Source organism: Syngnathoides biaculeatus, chromosome 13, assembly GCF_019802595.1.
Source record: "Syngnathoides biaculeatus isolate LvHL_M chromosome 13, ASM1980259v1, whole genome shotgun sequence".
Classification (NCBI taxonomy): domain Eukaryota; kingdom Metazoa; phylum Chordata; class Actinopteri; order Syngnathiformes; family Syngnathidae; genus Syngnathoides; species Syngnathoides biaculeatus.
In genome coordinates, this window is record NC_084652.1 from 3,149,726 (window position 1) to 3,169,544 (window position 19,819).

The window sequence follows — 19,819 nt, forward strand, 5'->3', positions numbered from 1 at the left end:
TCCTGTTCTATTCTAGCATATTTCTCCGCCACACCAGACCTGCCCACGCGGTACCAGAAAAGTCACACACAACCATCTCCTTCCAACTCAGTCCTAGAAAAACGACAAGGTTATTAGGTTTCACCGTCTGAACTCGTTGACTGGTCAACGACAGCCGCGATGCACTTGAGTCGGCGTTTTTTTTTTTTAGCAGGGAACTAATGAGGCAAAGCGAAAAGGCAGTCATCCATCTGGCGGGTGCGTGAATCACGACTCCAGCATGTATGTATTCGCTGGCGGACGTGATTATTAGCCTGAGGAATTTTCAAGAGGGAACTGCGAGCCTGCGGGCGAATATTTTTCCATACCTGTCGGTGCGTATCAGCTACGAGACGGCCTTCGTGGGGGGGGGGGGGGACAAAACACTCGAGCTCAAATGAGAAAACAAGCGTCCCAACGGCCGTACGCAGATATATCGACGGTTGCAGAGTGCCAATATGACTTTCTTTGACTCGATTAAATACATTAAAGAGAAAAGTTGAAGAAACTGCTGCATCACAGCTTTCTGTTAAAGGAGAAAAAGTAAATGGTTCTGAATTCTTCAGGATTTTGGCTCTGGTCTGGTCTGCAGTCCTGGATGCTGTATCATTATTATTGTTATGCGCTCACATATCAGAGTTTGACAAAGAGCAAAAAGTGGAGGAAAACATTTGCCATTCTGCAACGGAATTGTCTTCATTCATGAGCTATTTTTTAAGATACATTTCACGATTTTTGTTGTTGTCAAGTTTCTTTGCATATCTACAAAGCTCTGTATTCAGTAAAAAAAATGTAAGATTTAATATTGTCGTTAGGTGCCTATTTGTGGGGGCAAGCTGCAGTTTTTTAACATCCAATTGCGTTGCAGGCCATGTCAAATTGAATTATTATTTTTTTTATCTCTCCATGCTGTGGGGCTGCTGAAAAATGGACGGAGGGCCAATCGGAATCATTTTACTACTTTTCTCTTACCATCAGATTGTCGAGTAACAGACGTTCCTTGCTTCCATCATCCTATTCAGTTAACATGATTTTTATTTCCCCAAAACGTCATGCCGAACTTGGATTAGTTTATAAAAACAACAACTCTACAGCACACATAATATTACGCATAGCAGACCAACATGACCGCTATGGCCGCTCGCCATATATGTGACTAATGAGCCTCAGAATTAGCACTTGGGCATCACTCGCATTCTTTGGGGTTGTCGGTCCTGAGCCCGTTGGGAGGGTGCAAATTAACACCCCGGTGCCGAGTGGTGTTGTTTCTCGGATTAGTCCCGACAGCAAGCCCCCACCCCACCCCACCCCACCCCCACGCACGCTAACCCAACAGATAGCGAACACCCCCAGCGTTCTTCAGCTGTCCTCCTAAAACACCACTGTGGGCATTTTTAGCCTTTGCGCAAATAACAACGAGGATGAAGGATAATTCAATAGAAAACATTAGCATAACGAGTTGTTCTGCCTTTTATTGTCTTTAGGCTATCGCGGCTGGGCTAATCACCAATCAATCACAGGAAACATAGCTGTCGACCCCCCCCCACCCCCCCCGAAAAAAAAAAAAAACATTCACAACAACGTTGGGATGTATGGACGAATTGCAATGAGCGAGGAAGAAGCACGCAGAGAACAGGAAAATTCCACACAGGAGCATCAGGGCCGAGATTTGAACCTCAAACTCTCAAAACCTTAAAGAAAGATGTCCTAACACCTTTTCCAACGCGGTGGCACAAGCACATCTAGAGGAATATGAAGGATTTATTCTATATTTCATGACCCATCACTTGTCCTGTGTCCAGCTGTTCAGTCCAACGAAGGGGGTGTCACACGGAGTCTTAGACGTCAAGGAACTGATCACTCGAGGTTCTGCGGTCCAGGCTGGACGGCGCCGGAGGAATACGGAAGTCGGAGGACGTACTCGCCCTGTGTGCCGCAGTCACAGGTGCGTTCAGTGGCGCAGGTTGACCTTCTGTCTTTATTTGTTGGATGCGGTTTTTATACAATACGTATGGACTTGTTTTGTCTCCAGCATCCCATGTTGTGCAGGAGCGACAGTGCTGACTACAGGGCGCAAGGTCCAGACACAGACAGCGGTGACATGACTCCACCCACGCCCGCCTTCCCGATATCTCCACCGACACCCTACGGTGAGTCCAGGCAATGACTGACTCCTGTGGCTTTTCTACGGTACAAGAGAGGCCAACAGAACTAAAGTGCAGTTTCTTGCTTGCTACGTCACGACAATGGCTTGCTTTGTCTCTGTTCTCACATGATGGAAGTCACGCTCGTCCGGTTAATAGTTTGGAAAAAGATTAATGGTGGTCAAATGGGTCAAGAGCCAGGGAAGTTGTCTATCCAGTTACTCAAGGGTGCCCATCCAAGTCTGCCTATACATGCACTAAGTCACCAGCAGCTTCCGAGACCACTGGTGTGGGTCACAGAGCGACCCGCAGCTCTTCTTCCAGGTGGATATGGCCGCAACACGCAGAACACCTTACCAGGAGGATTCTGTAAATCTTGATCTACACGACGCAGTGAAAACGGGCGGTTTGGTGCACCTGTGCCCGGTCGTCTTTGGTCAGGTTTCAAATCGGGCAGCGGTATGTCATCTGTAGGGACTTGGATTTTCGAGCTGGAGGTTTACCTTTCAAGTCCTGCTGCTGACAACTACGTCTTGGAGATGTGCTTGTCTGCTCCCTGCCTAATGTTGAGGTGGCCTTGAGGTGTTATGACCAGTATAAGGTAATAAGTACATTCAAATGTAGTCTTTGATTTTGTCTTTTCAGTGAAAAACATGTCAGAGTTTACCCAGTCGCTCCGGCAAACTCCACCTCCCGGCATTCATTCCTACGGAGGCTTCAGGACAGACCACGGTAAGCCGACTCCCCTTGAAGACAACGAGTTAAGTCGTCGCGTGATTTTGAATTCTCTGTGACTACATATTTACAATTATGGCACGAGAGCGCAACCAGAACTATTCAGACCCAGGGAGACGCCTCGACCGGCCTTTGGTTCCGATGTTTGGGTTTTGGTGCATGTCGACACAATGGGACAATCTCTGTAGACCATACAAGTCTGATTATTTAAATACGCCCTTTTGGTTTTGAGCGGTTTATCTGTGGTGGAAGACGGCCTGTCTTCCAGATTGTTCTCAGCGATAGGAAGTCGTACCAGCATGGGAGAACTTCAAGGAAATTGACTTAATCCCTTCATCATGTTGCTTTGGATCCCTTCGGTTTGCGCGCAACGTCACAGGAACATTGTAAATCTGGAAGCGGCCACAAATAGACGGATGGTGTTGCCGTCTTGCATTCCATTGAGATTCCGCTTCCTCGTACGGTTGATTCGTTGCCGTTGTCGTTCGTCTTGAACGCAGAAGGCCTGGGAATTTAACGCTGCCCCCGCTGTGCCTCTTAAAACCAGACGCCAAGGCCAGAATCTGTGCTACATTCAGTTCTCTCTCCTCACCATGGTTACTGTGGGCCAGCGAGCACGACACAAAGACAAAGTTTTCTTCCCTCACTTTTGAAAAGTGGGAAATAGAAACGAGGAAACCAGCGTCTGTCTCTTCATCTGAGCACAGCGGCTGAAAAAACAAACCCCCAAAGACGAACACCACCAAGTTACATCAAACCGCTCGATTGATTCTGATTTGTGGCGGAAATAATTGGTAGCTGGCTTTATGAAGATTGATGACCCGTGTTTTCATTTCCTGTAAACCACATTATTGACAATCTACAGTTCTTCTCTGAGGCGATATTTCCCAGTTACGCGACCATTGCTGCGCTTCCTAACCCGGTTATGTGTCACTTGTGTCGGAAGAAGACAAAATGGAAAGAAACCATTTTTTGCTGGCCTTAACACAGAATCGCAAGGATATTCAGAGATGATGAATCATGCTGGAGTTGACATTGTGTCAGACTCTACAATCAACATCCACAGGACACAAAATACGACACACTCTGCCTCCGTTCTTGGGTCCCATCAGCGGACAGGCAGGTAAGATTCCGTCCAGTTCTGTTTCTGAAGATACAGTATGTCTGATCACCGTTGAGCATCTCCTGTTTTTTTTTTTTTTTTTTTCATAACTCAAGTCCATCAGTGAACCAGTCTTGGCTGGAGCATCCGGTCCTGAACCGTCAAACCTCTCTGAACAGCAGGCAAGCCCCCCTGCACTCCACGTCACTGGACTGTGGCCACCAACATGCCCCGCCGGTGCCTAATGCCCACAGCTCGCCTCGTAGCGGCCAGCGAAATCGGATCGCTCGCTACGCCCTCAGCCACAGTCCCGCCCAAAGCTTCGACGAGCAGGATGACCTCGGCGGTCTCGGCTACAGTTCCCACTGTCCGACCTCCGCCTTGGTGCTCGGAAACGGGAGTTTGGAAAGGGATATCCTTGCCTCCTTGGATGGGAATCTGTCACAGACCCTCCAGATGCAACCCCCACACCTACCTGAGAAGAAGAGGGTATCCGATGGAGAACACGGAGGAACCGCCTCCCCGGCCTTGAGCGGATTCTCAAGTCCACACAGCGGCAGCTCGCTCAGTATTCCCTTCCCCAACGTCTTGCCCGACCTGTCGGCTCAGACGCCGAGAACGGATTCACCTCTGCCGGGTCAGCCGAGCGCCAGTAAAGCACCCAGCGGCCTTTGTGGCGTTTGACGACCACTCAAAATTCATTCCGCTGTTGTTTGTTTCGCAGATGTGATCGCCAGCAAGCAGCTTACCGTCAAGTTTGTTCAGGACACATCCAAATTCTGGTACAAGCCCGACATCTCCAGAGACCAAGGTGGGTTCGTACAGTACTGTAGGATCTCTACAAATTGCTTCATCTCTGTGTCATTTAAAAAAAAAAAAAAAATTCAGACAAATAACTCACAATGTTGTGGGCGTTCCCATATTTAAAAAACATTTTTTTTTTTTTTTAACTGATGTTCTGCCTGGCGAAACCCTCCAAATCAATTTGGTGGACATGTCTATCTCATGAGCAGTCTCACAAAAATATCTCAAAAACGTTTGTCTGAAAAGTCACAGGAAGTCTAGGATTTTGGTTTAAAGTGGCCCATTTAGTGTATTTTCCAGGTGATCTTATAAATAAACTACTAGTGTTGTTTTTCTGCTATTGCTATCAAATCTGAACCACGCATACCGGACTGATAGCTGATAGCTGAAGTGCAAAGAATTTGAATTTTAGACATTTAAAAAGTCCGCCCCACGAGGTCGGGCTGGACCAAAGGTCTCTGTTGAACGCAAACTCACGATCTCGATGTTTTGTGTCACGCAGCCATTTCAGTCCTGAAGGACAAGGAGCCAGGATGCTTCATTGTGCGTGACAGCCATTCCTTCCGAGGCGCCTACGGGCTGGCGATGAAGGTGGCCACGCCTCCGCCTTCTGTTCTGCAGCAGAGCAAGAAAGGTACAAAACCGCGTCAGGGAAGCCAAACTTATCTTCGCGTTTTGGAATGTTCCAGAATATCGACTCGGGTTTCTTGTGTGCGCCAACGGCTTCACTTCTCTAAATGATTTATTAAATGTGACAGAACGAACATGGATTTGGGGGGGTGGCCGGTATGCCAAAAAATTGTCACAGAACATCAAAAAGACAAAATGTAAAAAAAAAAAAAAAAACAAAGCTTACTTTAGCGGTTAACTGCAGTTTGCTCATGGTCGGTCGTATCGTGCTGAATGACTTGAGTGAGGCGTTGTATATACAAACGCTTAACACGAGCAGTTTGTGTCCCGCAACAACTTCCTGATTGACTCTCGTTGGGTTTCACAGAACTCCACCAAACAGAGAGTTCAAAACTCACAAGACTTCTCATCATAAATACTGAAGACAATTGAGATTTACAATTGCCAATCTCAGCCATTTTCTAAGTCGATTGGGGGAGGAAAAGAAGAAAAAAAGATACAAACAGACACCAAAAATTTATCTGTTAAAAGATTTTTTTTTGAGATATCTGATCATTAGGGGCAAAATGCTGAAATGCATCCAGATTGTTGTTAAGTGACATAGTTGAGGTGTAATGGCTCGAGACCAAGGAAAGGCTTTGGAGTCGCTTCCACGCAAGACATTCCCGTCAGCCAAGTTTCACGTAAATCCGCCAGATAGTCGTCTACCTTCCACGATCTCGCAAACAGTCGTAAATTAGCTTTGGAGGTAGACGGCGGCGAAAAGGATTTCCCACTTTTCAGGGGGTTGAATGTGAACCGGGGTAAGCTCCTCATCCATACTTGACACGGTGCCCTTCAGGAATTCGAGTACAAGTTCCAGAAACAAACGTTTTTCTCGAACCGTTCCTTGTGAACGGCGTCTCCGAGCGCCAGGGAAATCCTGTGGACCACTTGACACAGCGCCCGTCAGGAATTCTAGTCAAATTTCCAGAAACAAACGTTTTTCTCGAACCGTTCCTTGCGAACGGCGTCTCCGAGCGGCAGGGAAATCCTGTGAACCACTTGACACAGCGCCCGTCAGGAATTCTAGTCAAATTTCTAGAAACAAACGTTTTTCTCGAACCGTTCCTTGTGAACGGCGTCTCCGAGCGGCAGGGAAATCCTGTGAACCACTTGACACAGCGCCCGTCAGGAATTCTAGTCAAATTTCTAGAAACAAACGTTTTTCTCGAACCGTTCCTTGTGAACGGCGTCTCCGAGCGCCAGGGAAATCCTGTGGATCACTTGACACAGCGCCCGTCAGGAATTCTAGTCAAATTTCCTGAAACAAACGTTTTTCTCGAACCGTTCCTTGTGAACGGCGTCTCCGAGCGGCAGGGAAATCCTGTGGACCACTTGACACAGCGCCCGTCAGGAATTCTAGTCAAATTTCCAGAAACAAACGTTTTTCTCGAACCGTTCCTTGCGAACGGCGTCTCCGGGCGGCAGGGAAATCCTGTGGATCACTTGACACAGCGCCCGTCAGGAATTCTAGTCAAATTTCCTGAAACAAACGTTTTTCTCGAACCGTTCCTTGTGAACGGCGTCTCCGAGCGGCAGGGAAATCCTGTGGACCACTTGACACAGCGCCCGTCAGGAATTCTAGTCAAATTTCCAGAAACAAACGTTTTTCTCGAACCGTTCCTTGCGAACGGCGTCTCCGAGCGGCAGGGAAATCCTGTGAACCGCCGCCCAAAGCCGTCTCGTGTTACCGGCCGCTGTCCTCGGCTGTGTACTGGAACCTGAGAGGAGAAGTCTTCCGGGGTCCTCTTGGGCATCATCGCAACGGAGCAAAACGGAGGAGTACGGCCCGATGAGTTTCAGACGAACAGCTAACGTTTCGTGGCTACACAAAGGATGTCCTCCGCCATCCTGGGGGGGCTTCTCCCGGGAAGCCAAGCGAGAGCGCAAAAACGTCGCCTGTGGGAAGCCGAAGATTCCCTGGACGTGTTTCAACGTGAAAGGAGTTGAGAGTACCACCGTACCTCCGTGGGCCTTAAACTAACCACAATGTGCATCAGAATGCAAGACCGCCCCCCCACCCCCTTTAAGGTTCCATAGTTTTCTGGCAGCTGCTTATTTGAACCATCCCACCCGTCTGTCCCTTTTGTTCGCCATCATCCCATTGCAGGGCAAAAGCACCTGTGGTGACATCATGACACGGTCCCCCCCCTTCCCACTCCCGACTCTCAGCTTAACCCATTGTGGTTCCCGATTAGTGTGAAACCCAACCCATCTCAAGGAGCGGGCCCTTTTTCTCCGAGCCTTTGTGTCCAGACATTCCTCAGCTGCCCCCCCGAGGCTCTTCTGTGTCATCGTAATCCCGTTCAGTTCGCGAGTGCGAACAATTTGGTGCGTTTTTTTGGTTGCGGGGTAGCTGCTGTTTTTGCTGCCAAGAGAGTCGGTGGAATACTTCTAAAAAGAGGCCCTGCGGGCAATTGCCGTGAAGTAACGAGCTTGTTTTGTGTGTTTGTGTTTGTCAGGCGGAGAACTTGCCAATGAATTAGTGCGCCACTTCCTGATTGAGTGCACGCAGAAGGGCGTCCGCTTGAAGGGTTGCCCCAATGAGCCCTACTTTGGTGAGTGCTGACCGACGCGGTTCGGTCCAACAAGCTGTCCCTGCACACTGCCGCCCTCTGTTGTTCCCTTTTGCATCGTACAAGCCAAAACCTTTCAAATCTTTTTTTTTTTTTTTTTTTTTTAAACACTCTCGCCCAACATGCAATGATAATATTTTGTTTGAATAGATGACTTCAGGCGGCACGGTGGATCAGCTGGTAAAGCGTTGGCCTCACAGTTCTGAGGTCCTGGGCTCGATCCCGGCCCCGCACGTGTGGAGTTTGCGTGTTCTCCTCGTGCCCGCGTGGCTTTTCTCCGGGCACTCAACTCTAACTATGTAACGCCAGCTCAAATTCCTCAAGAGTTGGGGAACAAAGCAACGTTTGATTGCTGGTTCAGAACTGAACGACTGCTGAACGCCGGATTGCGGGCCGTACACTGGTCGTGAACCTTATGTTGCACACCCACCCCTGCCTTAAAGTATTGTCAGCATGAATTACATTTTTTTTTTTTTTTTAAAGAAGGGCGGCACGGTGTCTCAGCTGGTAAAGCGTTGGCCTCACAGTTCTGAGGACCCGGGTTCAATCCCGGCCCTGCCGGTGTGGAGTTTACATGTTCTCCTCGTGCCTGCCTGGGTTTCCTCCCACATCCCCATTAACATTAATTGGACACTCTAAATTGCCCCAAGGTGGGATTGTGAGTGTCTCAATGTGCTCTGCGATTGGCTGGCAACCAGTTGAGGGTGTACCCTGCCTCTTGCCCGTTGACAGTTGGGATAGGCTCCAGCACTCCCCGCGACTCTCGTGAGGATAAGCGGCTAAGAAAAAAGGATGGATGTATGACTTCAACAGTGTGAGGTCAATTTTATCTGTACCGCTACAGCAAAAACTGGCTTTTTAAATCAAGTCATCACAAATAATGACCGTTGGAATGGGCAGAATCTAAACTAAACTAAGAAACTAAAAACTGTTGTACTTTCGTCATGATTCTGTGCCAGTTTTTTTTTTTTTTTTTTGAGCAAATGGTTTTGTTTTACAGGAAGTTTAACAGCGCTGGTTTGCCAACATTCAATAACTCCCCTGGCCCTCCCCTGCAAACTCATCATACCAGACCGAGGTACACACGCACAAATTTTCTTGGATTCGATTCTGTCGAAATATTCTGCGAATCGTACTTTCAGGTCAGGCTGTTTATTTTCCTCTCCATCGTGTTTGCGCGTTTTTTTAGACCCTCTGGAAGATGTGGTGGAAAACACGTCACAGTCGGTCACCAACTCCGCTGCAGAACTCCTCAAACAGGGAGCGGGTCAGTTCGAAGAACACTCGGGTTTGGCCGACACCGCACGGTACGAGTGACGCAAATTTCCGTTTGCGCGTGTACGCAGCCTGCAATGTTTGGTACCTGGGCTCGGTGGACATGGAATCCCTGACCGGAGTCCAGGCGGTCCAGAAAGCCACCGGCGTGACTCTGAGCGCCAACCCCGCTCCCACTTCCACGGTGGTCCACTTCAAGGTGTCGTCGCAGGGAATCACCCTCACCGACAACCAGAGGAAGTGAGTGGAACACACACACACACACAAAGTTCCATAGACGTGATAACAACCTTGTCTGCTTTTTGCAGGCTTTTCTTTAGGAGGCACTACAACGTCAACACGGTCATTTTCTGCGCTTTGGATCCTCAAGATAGAAAGTGAGTGAGATTGCTGGCAAAGATTGCCAGCGGAACCGATTGCACCAAAAAGTCAAATAGCCCGAAAAAGGAAGCCCACTTGGGAAATGGGCCCCCCCCCCCAAAAAAAAAAAAAAAAAAAATGTCCATCAAAATGTGGAGTTCAGAACTGACGGACATCAGCGCAAATCGAGACTTTGGAAGGATTAACTCGCCGAGTGTGTTTTTTTTGAATGTCGCGCACCAAAGAGTCTGGCCACTCATTGTAAGATGAACACAGTCATTTTTTTAAAATATGAATTGCCGTAGCGCTGCGACAAATGATTATTTTCAATTTAAAAAAAAAAAATGTTCAATTACAGGACATTATTTGTATTGACGGTGCAGAAAATGGGCAAACAATTTGATTATGATTCAGTTTATCATCTAAAATTGGCAAAGATGTTGATGATTGTTTTAACCCATTCATGGGCAGGGTGGCAATTTTTGGCCTGATTGAGATCAAAGTCTCCTAACAGGCCACAGTCAGCGGTTAGGCTAACCCTTATATGATAACTTTACTCATTTAGAATCTCATCCCAAAACTGGGACGCTGCCCGCAAGAGGGTGCTTGGGTTTTCTTAGTAGATCATCCCAAAAACCAGAATCAGAATAAAACACTGAAATATTTTGATATACTGAAGTACATAATGCGTGAAAATCACAATGTCCCAAAAATGGGACGCTGCCCACAAATGGGTTAAATGTCTGTTTTCATCGAGGGCGACTGAAATCGGAGCAGATATACCGATGAAAAAGATGAAATTCTGACAGTTTTTAAATTCAACACGATCTCAAAAGGATGAATGGATTCTCAAAATCATTTTCAATTCATTTCAGACTCAATGAGCGAATGAATTGGTCGGCACTCGGCGCCGCCGCCAAACCGCACACGCCGCTGCATTCAATTTTTACTGAACGGATGCTAAAGTACTGGAATTTTCATAAACCTCAATGCCTCCATCTGCTCGCTGATCTGAACTCGAGTTTTGTTTGGACTTTCAAAGGCTTTTCCTTTCGTGAACATTTGAGCAAAAGCGACATTAAAAAAAGACTCGACATTGACTCCCAACGGTGACGGCTTTGTTGGAGTTTTGAAGCCGACTTGCTGCCATCCGTCGTTATTTTGTGGGGTTTTTTTTTTTTTTTTTGCTAATTTTCCCTTTTGGCCGCCACCAGGTGGAAAAGGGACGGCTGCACGTCGGCAAAGTAAGCGCACCGTCCCTAAGCAACCGCAAGCGTCGGAAAAGCGCTTTGAACGTAATCCTGGCTTTTCTCGCGGCAGGATCTTCGGCTTCGTGGCGAGAAAAAGCGGCACCGCCACCGACAACGCGTGCCACGTGTTCGCCGAGCACGACCCCGAGCAGCCGGCCAGCGCCATCGTCAACTTCGTGTCCAAGGTGATGATCGGCTCGCTGAAGACGAAGTAGGACGGACGGACTCGGCCGCAAATCAGGCCGTCGCGACCGGAATATTCCGCTCGACGTGGACGCTCGTGAATTGATGAGCAAACGCCTCAACGTATGGAAAATGTATTTGACTTTTTCAATTTCGACATCGAACGCTAAGGGCATTAACGTTGATTGATTAAATGGATGCGAGAATCCGTTCGAGCGGTCGGCGTGCGTGTATATAAATTGGTTTCACGGGCTCGATGGCGCGCATGTAGGATCTATGCAACAGAGGGGGAAAAAAAAAAAACAAAAACGTATATTTTTTTAAATCATACTTCGAAATGTTCAGCGTTAGCAGTCTTCCTCTAAGTTTAGTGTGTATGAAAACTGTCAACATTTTCATGAAAATCAGTCTGTGTGTGTGAGATGAAAATTATTTTAAGTAAACCTTAATATATACTGTATTATGTATAAATATATACCCCCGCCCGTGACAACAGCTGGTTAGTGTCCACTCATATCAATTTTTCTGTCCTTTTTATGAGGCCACATTAAAAAATGTATCGCTTTTCATGATTTTTTTTTCTTTTTCCCAGAAATTTGGTCAGTGAGCTTATCACAGCTTCTAATCATATTCAGCAATTCTTAATGAAACACTTCAAAATAGTTGTAGAAAATAATTTTGTTGCATAACAAGTCGCCGATCTCTACTTCTTTCTGGCTGACCGCGATTTTGAAAAAATTAAACGAGATGCAGCGACTTATTAATTATGTCTACTAGTTAGTGGGTAAATTTTTTTTTTATCAGATTTTCTTCAAACTGCTGCTACTTTGTTTTATCGTGTAATAATAATGGTACAGTACCATTCATTACCGCTTGTTCAAGCTTTATTTTTCCATAACTGAAGTTAGCGGAGTATGTTTGTTCAGAAAAAAGAAATATTTATGTCAATATGTCAAACCTCTCTCTCTCTCCCCCACACCCTGAGAAAAAAGAAATATGTTCCATTTTGTGATGAATATATATATATTTTGAATAAACTGTCTCTCAACCGGAAGCACCTGTCCCTGTAAATCGAACGGCGCCCCCTAGGGGAAGCAAGCCATCATTAACAAATCCAAAGTCGGTTCTTGAACTTGACGGAAACTCTGTGGCGCCCACGAGGGGCGGAATATATCACACCCTGAAAATTGAAGAAAGAAAATATCCAAAAAGTAAAATAGCTCAAACGGGAAAATTCACCAATAACAAGCAGGAGGAAAACTGAAAAATCCACTGATCCAAAAGATTCTGGAGCTATTTTCCCCTTTCCGGAGTTGTTGCACCTTCCCTTCGGGTCACCTGCGGATCCACTTTCAGGAATTTTCTTCTCAGTCCCCGTGAACAACTGAAGTTGTTTTAGGAGGTTTGCCGTTTCCTTAATTTGAAATCATTTTTCTCGATCTGCTGTCCTTTTCAAGGTCTCTGGCGCCCCTCCTGGTAGGAGGGTAACAGTTGCGGCTTTTGTAAACAAACTTTGGCTGCCTAAAACACACACCCAAATGATTCCATTTGTCCACGAAAACTCAAGTTGCTTCACTTCCTTTCAATTCCTCTGATGGCCCCTAGGGGGAGGTGTTCCCTCAGACTCGCGTATCGCAGTGGAACTGTTTCGATGCACTCTGTGAATAAACAAAAGGGAACACGGCGGAAATCTGCATTATTTTCCGGTCGCCAGCGAGCTCGCGTCATTAACTTCTGGCCGTCGCGATGCATTCGTCAATTTTTTTATAGAGGGCTTGTCCTCATTCCCTCGGTGTCGCTGACTTGAGTGTCAGCTGATGCAAACGCGACAGTGCCCCCCACCCTCACCCGGTTGCTCCTAAATGATGTTTTTTTTTTTTTTTTGTGGCTAAAAAAATGGAAAAGGTTGTGTGTGGAATTAAAAGCAGTTCGTTAAAGCGGCGAAAAGGGGCTTTGACCTGCAATAGAAGCCTAAGCAGGGTGTTTGGGAGGTGGTGAAAGTGAAGGACGGACAGAAAAGTAGACCTGCAAGTGTAGCGGGTCCAACTCTGCGTTAAGTATTTTTTTTGATGATGGATGAAGGAGAAGACACACGTTGGCTGGTCTCAACCTGCTTTATGTATTTATTGACGGATGTTCACGGATTTCACCTCACAATTACTTGCAAAAGTCTGCAACGTCGCGAACACGGTCACCGCGCGGCCTCGGCTGACACTCATTCGCACTGCACCGACCACACGGCCGTTTAACGACGCACACGGACCTCGGAGTCTCCACTTCAGTTTATGTTTGAAATGACCGTAATTTCCGGCCTATGAGCCGCGATATATGCGATGATGCAGCTAATTTGTGCATTTGCCCTAACGGCCGCAATGGGGCACTGGAGCGGAAAAGGGAAGCGACTTTTAGCCGTCCGGCCGGCCCTGTTAGCACTGCGCTAGCATGTTACTGCCATGTCTCGGTGATTTTTACCAGTTATGTTTTTGTTTTTTGACCGGCCCTGTTAGCGCGGTGCTGCTAGCATTAGCGCAGAGGCGCTACCGTTAGCACGGCGGCACTAGTGTTAAAGTCTCTGTGTACCGTCTTTCTTTGTAAATATCTCGGGTGGGTTTCAATGTGGGCACTTGCGGCCTTTACACAGCTGCGGCGTATGTATGGACCAATTGGTATTTCCGTTCCAAATGTACTGGGGGAGACTCGTAACCGGCTGCGCTCTGTAGGCCGGGAATTACGGTCATGAAAGACGTTCAACACTTCACCTCTGTGACTACACCACCGTTGCAAACGTTTTAAACTAACTTCTATTCACATTCTACAGCAAAACAATGAAAATATGTGGAGGAGAAGCAAATGCGTACCTTACATTCATGGATTTCACCAACAAGGGGAAGTTTTTCCCACCGTCATAAGCCTGGCTTCAAAATAAAGCACACAACGCACTTCCCGTGTTTCTCAGATCTTCCACCAACAATTCAGCAGCATATTTTCCCCAACTACAATGAACATTTGTAAACACACAATTCCTTATAGCATCCATGACGCTGAAGAGAATGAAAAAGAATTAATGACAGGGAAAGCGCTGCCTTTCAAAATAAAAGAGCACTTCCACGCCCAGTTCATATTATAACGCACAACATCACAATATTACACAAGAGTGGAGACCAGCAGCAGCAAGTTTGTTCTCTTGCTCTTACTGTATTTAAAAAAGGAAATAAATAAAAAAAAAAATACATGGGAAAGTACAGAAAAATAAAAAAAGCAACATTGTCGGACGACACAAGAACACGTCGGCGTCGACAATATCTCGCATGGGTCTGTTCGATTGATGTGGGCCCATTTTGCAATTTGTTGTGATTCGTGCAGTTAGCAACAGATGAATAACATCGGAGAGGTCATCGCAAGAAAAACCACACGAGAGCAGAGCAGACCAGACAAGCAGGAAGTCGCCGTGGCACAGCAGAGGAGGCCTGCGGCAATAAACACCAGCGTGCCAACTTCTTTCGAGATTCCACCAGAGCCCGTTCTGGCAAGCTTTACGACCTCTTAATTAGACAGAGAAATGCATTCTGGGATGGCGAAACGGCATTTGTTTATGTTTTTGTTTTCGAGAGAGAAACGGAGCCAGCCAAAACTAGAGTGGGTTAGCATCAATTTTTCTCATTTCGAAGACTTATCTTGTCGACCAGGGGTGTCAAAGTCATTTATTTCTCTCGCGGGCCACGTTGTAGTTCGGGTTTCCCTCAGAGGGCCGGTTTGACTGTGAAACAATCAAAATGTTTACTTGTCTAATTTCTGAACCAGAATCCGAATCAGAAATCAAGGGTGACGTGTTTTTCAAATTTTCACATTTGCTACCACAAAAATCCTTGTAATACGTCAACTTGATGATATGTCATATGATGCATGAAAAGTTGAAATTTTGATCCAGATTTTTACAAGGATCATGGAAATGGTAACTCTAGATTTGGCTTCGCGGGCCACATCAAAAGCATGTGGCAGGCCGGATCTGGCCCCCAGGCCTTGAGCTTGACACCTGTGTTTTCGACAATTACTGGTTGAAAGCAAGGTTTGCGTCCGAGTCTTACGTGTGCAGTAGGGGGCAGTCCGTCATTGCGCTCACAAGAGATTTTCTGATTGGTCAGATGGGCAGATTCCCACTTCCAAGATGGCTTCCAAATCCAGGCTGCGTCCCAGAAAGTCAAGTTCAGAATTTAGCTTGGATGTCATCGATGTTACTTATCATCTTTTCATGAAAGAAGGAAAAGATGAGACAAGCATTTAGCATAAACCAAAACCTGAAGCAAACTTTAAAAACGAGGATCCAATACCAAAAATATAAAAATCCCAGATTTTGTTGCAGCCATAAAACTTTTTCAGATCTCTGCAGGACGTTGGCGTTCATAAATAAATACATGTGGCTAATAATGAGCAAAAGCCACATTTTCTTTGTACAGACACGAAGATAATGACAAAGTTTTTTTTTTTTTTTTTTTTTTTTTTACTATAGATGAGAAATCTTTGTTGTCGTATTTCAATCAAAATTTCCACGGCGCCTCCATCCATGCTCACCAACACGTTTTATGAAGTCGCATGAAAATTAAACATTTCTACAGGAAATAAATTTTTTTTTTTCTTTCTTTCTTTCTTTAAAGGTTTAAGTTGTGTTCCCAAGTGCAGGGTGGGCTGTGTCAAATATTGTCAAGGGCCGCAGGTTGGACCACAGGCCGCAGGTTTCCCACTCCTGCTTTCAGTTCCTTCCACCGTTGACGTTCACCAGCGATAACTCGCTTTGGGACGATATTCACATCAAACCGCCCGATAGAACCGCAGACCGCCGGCGCTTGCGGAAACATATAGCGGTTCCGTAAGGCTAATGGAGTCTTTGGTTCGGGTTCTTCCTCCGCTCGCTGTCTCGTTAAATGCAGACTCGTCGCTGTCAAGTGCGAACGGACTCCCATAAACGAAGCGTGACTGAGGGCTACTTTGTGCGTTTCTCCGTCGCCGTCGGCTCGACGGGGCGGTCGGACCTCCTTCGCACACGTGAGGAAATGTACACGCCCGTGTGAAAACACGTTAAAAGGTCTGGCCCAGACATAGCAGGCCCGATTGTCTGGAAGGGGGGCCGGAAAGAGGGCGACCGTGGAGAATCGCAGACCACTTCCGAACCATCACGGTCACGGCTCGTCTTCCGTCGTCCTCCGCATTTCCTAACGACGGCCTCGGATCGCTCCGAGGGAGGAAATGGTGCCGGAAATCCCGCCCTCCGAATCAGGAACCGGTTCCTGGATTAGAAGAAAGGTCCGTCCGCTAATCCTGAGTTGTCCTCGCTGTGTTTCTCGGGCAGTCACAGGACAATGCAACGGCTGCCGTGACAAAATATTTACGGATCCGGAGAAACCTCGTTAAAGCCACGTGCTTGTCGATCGGGTCCACTGAAGGACTCCCAATTCCGGAATTCTAACATTCCTTCCGTGTAATTGTATGAACTTCATTTTCAGATTTTCTGTCTGGTTCGGGTTAAATTCTAATCAATAATTGTGATTCATTGATAATTTCGCCTTGATCGTGTTTGGGCCGGCAGCGCAAATCACATTTTTTTTTTTTTTAACAAATTCGATTTCACTTTTTCCTCGTCAATGTTTTTGTCTTCCGATTGGGCGGTCAGAGCAAAAAATTTTCAGCTAATTTCGACTGGGAAAACACATCTGTACACGTTCATATGTCGAATATTCATAACGGCTAGTGAGTATATTGCCATTTGTCTTTCTTTTCGATCCGCATTTTACACAGTCGAAGATTCATTCATTTATCATAATAATTAAAAGTATCCCTCCGATGAATGGATGCATAGCAGTATAAGGACGTTATAAATAAAATAAACATTTCAAACTCCCACACCTTGTTACGCAATAGCATAAATTAGATTTTTAATCTTAAACTGATATCATTGGCCAAACATTGCCATAATTCATGTGACAGTTGGCTCCAGGATTAAATGATGGAAGTTATTTTCCGACCCCCCCCCCCCCCAAAAAAAAAAAAAAAAAATGACCTTCACTGCCGACTGCGGTCACGATTCGACAGAACATATTTTAATTCGGTCAGACGACAGCGCGCTACTCTTGCCGGGTGCATCATTAGCATGGAATTGGGGTGAAATAAGTCTTGAATGCGTGGGGGGGGGGGCGATATCCACATAAAGGCGTTATTGAGTTGAGGGCATCGACATATGTGGTTTATTAAGACTGGCGGACAACCCGTAGCGAAGCTTATTTTTAGCTGCACTTGCTCAGCTAGCGCGGTGTCGAAATCGACCCAGATTAGAAAAGCTCGAGTGGGCCCGTCTTGCACACGTGCAGTCAATAAAAGTAAGACTGCGTGCGTGGAAAGCGGCGACGTTCGTCACGCTCGCTCGCTCGCTCGCTCTTCGTTGGGGGTGACATTCCTGCAGCGGGAAATGTCCAGGTGGCTCCGAAAATGGAGGACAGCGAGGAAAATCAACACCCCCCGCCTGCTCTTTTCCTGAATACGAAACAAATGTTTGGCATTCCTGCCGTTGAGCCGCCTTGTCGGGAGTGAGCGGCGGCGGGCGCTGTGCCAGGCAAGCCTCGAAGGAGCCACGAGGCGCTCTATTGATTTCTGACACAGTCCCGCCGTGATCTGTAATCGCCGCACGTGGAATCGAGCGGGAATGTCTCGCTTTTTTTTTTTTTTTTTTTTTTTGGCAGCGGTGCGCAAACTCTCTCCGATTGGCAGTCCTTGGAGCGCAAGACAATGAAGTTCCAAGCGAGCAATTGGATTGGACAAGAGTTATTCGGCGAGCGCTCGGACTTGGAACTCGACATATTCCTCTTCTTCGCAGGAGGTATAAAAGTACGGCTCGTGGGCCACATCTGGCCCGTCTGCTGTTTCTGAGCGGCCCTCGCAGATTCTAAGAAGTCAAAATAATCGACTTTTATTTTTGGGTGCATTTATCTACTGCTTTTCTCAACCATTCTAGCAAATTCCCCCCCCCAAAAGAATACTTTGCGGCAACATGCTCACTCAGTTGGGAGTTTTGTGGGAAGAGGCCGGATCACGTGCACAAAAAGAATGAATTATGGAATTATGATACTTTACCAAGATTAATTGCTAGAGTTGTCAGTTAATTTCTTCTGTATTTCTCTAAATTACATTCAATACACACACATACATGAATATAAATGATGGTGTAGTGGTACACTTGCCTTTTGTGCGGGCAGCGTAGGATCGATTCCAGCTGCGATGGTGTCGATACCTGCCATGCGACTGGCTGGCGACCAGTTCAGGGTGTAGTCCGCCTTTCGCGCGAAGCTAGCCCTGGATAGGCTCCAGCATTCCCGCAACCCTTGTGAGGATAAGCCGCCGAGATAATGACATATATATAATTTTGTGTAAAGCAGAAAATGTTCCAATACGTTTTACCTCACTGCATTGTTTTTCATTTGATAACCGTCACGAAGGACACAAACGCAGGACTCCGAGGCAGTGACATGGTTCTCGAGGGAACTTTAATCCAGGGACAGGTAAGGAGTCCAGCAAAGACGATGGCACAAAAACACTTGGCAAAAGGCGAGGTCCGAAAACATGGAAGACCGGGTCGGATAACACCGAGGCAAAAACAAGACTTAACTAGACTTGGCTGCAGGAACGCCGGGTCGTGTCGACGAGCCAAAATTCACAACTGGCAACTAGTAACACAACAATTAAGTACCTGACGTAATTAGTACCAATCAAAATACTTATTTTCTGTCTGGCCCTAATTAATACTGAATTTGCCATGATACAATGTAGCATAAGGTCAAATATAGGCTACTACAGGTGTGTCAGAAAAGTTCTGTGACTGCTCTCGCAAAAAAATATACAGTACAGTACGGTTCTCGACCACAATCCGTTCTAGAAGGAGGTTCAAGAAGTGATTTGTTCGAAAACCGAATCAACCGCCGCGCGCGTTCCGTTATTTTCGGGGTTCATTCAATTGACCCCTCCGTGGATATTGCGCAATCCGCGTCACTGACCAATCAGAGGCCAGAGATCTGCAGAGACCAAAGCCCGTTTTTGCTCTCGCCATTTTCTCAGACAACATTGAATGGTCCAGTATCGGTTTAGTTAGCGTTTTATCGCGTATTTGGGTTATTTAACAAAAAATATGGTTAAGAGATGTCGTCACGGACTTTGTAATAGTGACGACGGTTATCCCGAAAGGCTAGTCGGCGGCGTTCGATTCGTCCCCTTTCCAAAACCGATGACCCGGTACGAAAAATGCCTTCGATGGATCAAACTTTGTGGAAGACCGCATCATCAACTAAATCCATCTAATGTCAACCGGAACACATGTGTTTGCACCAAGGTATGCCCTATATTTGATTTTCAATACACGTCTCGTATAAATGAATTCCAAGTTCTCCGCTAGCATAACACCGCTGCGTGTGAACGATTGACACACTTATTCTTTGTTGAGCGATATTTAGCGATGATCGGACTGCACAAACGTATCGATTTCTTGCTGGCTCGCGGCCGAAAGTTAACCAGACTGTGTTTGCGCGAAGATATGCCCTAAATTTGATTTTTAATGCACGTCTCGTATAAATGAATGAGACGTTCTCCGCTAGCATAACACCGCTACGTGTGAACGATTGACACACTTATTCTTTGTTGAGCGATATTTAGCGATGATCGGAC

The 19,819-nt window shown here is 46.5% G+C and overlaps 1 protein-coding gene and 1 long non-coding RNA gene across 3 annotated transcripts in view; one reads left to right on the forward strand and one right to left on the reverse strand.

The window, feature by feature from the left end:
* Nucleotides 1-9,535, reverse strand: part of LOC133511375 (uncharacterized) — a 35,632-nt gene extending 26,097 nt beyond the window's left edge. The window contains exons 1-2 of the long non-coding RNA XR_009797894.1: nucleotides 9,415-9,535; nucleotides 5,281-5,418 (exon numbers count right to left, since the gene is read on the reverse strand). This is a non-coding gene — a long non-coding RNA (uncharacterized LOC133511375). The remainder of the gene's footprint in view (nucleotides 1-5,280; nucleotides 5,419-9,414) is intronic.
* LOC133511374 (tensin-3-like) overlaps nucleotides 1-11,160 on the forward strand; it is a 37,204-nt gene extending 26,044 nt beyond the window's left edge. For both annotated transcript variants that reach the window (XM_061840247.1, XM_061840248.1), the window contains 14 exons: nucleotides 1,821-1,963; nucleotides 2,051-2,168; nucleotides 2,808-2,894; nucleotides 3,888-4,020; nucleotides 4,116-4,636; nucleotides 4,724-4,810; nucleotides 5,306-5,437; nucleotides 7,938-8,033; nucleotides 9,052-9,129; nucleotides 9,241-9,318; nucleotides 9,398-9,566; nucleotides 9,635-9,703; nucleotides 10,901-10,930; nucleotides 11,007-11,160. In XM_061840247.1, coding sequence (XP_061696231.1) covers nucleotides 1,821-1,963; nucleotides 2,051-2,168; nucleotides 2,808-2,894; nucleotides 3,888-4,020; nucleotides 4,116-4,636; nucleotides 4,724-4,810; nucleotides 5,306-5,437; nucleotides 7,938-8,033; nucleotides 9,052-9,129; nucleotides 9,241-9,318; nucleotides 9,398-9,566; nucleotides 9,635-9,703; nucleotides 10,901-10,930; nucleotides 11,007-11,151 — 1,886 coding nt within the window. In that variant the 3' untranslated portion in view covers nucleotides 11,152-11,160. The remainder of the gene's footprint in view (nucleotides 1-1,820; nucleotides 1,964-2,050; nucleotides 2,169-2,807; nucleotides 2,895-3,887; nucleotides 4,021-4,115; nucleotides 4,637-4,723; nucleotides 4,811-5,305; nucleotides 5,438-7,937; nucleotides 8,034-9,051; nucleotides 9,130-9,240; nucleotides 9,319-9,397; nucleotides 9,567-9,634; nucleotides 9,704-10,900; nucleotides 10,931-11,006) is intronic.
* The last annotated feature ends 8,659 nt before the right edge of the window (nucleotides 11,161-19,819 follow it).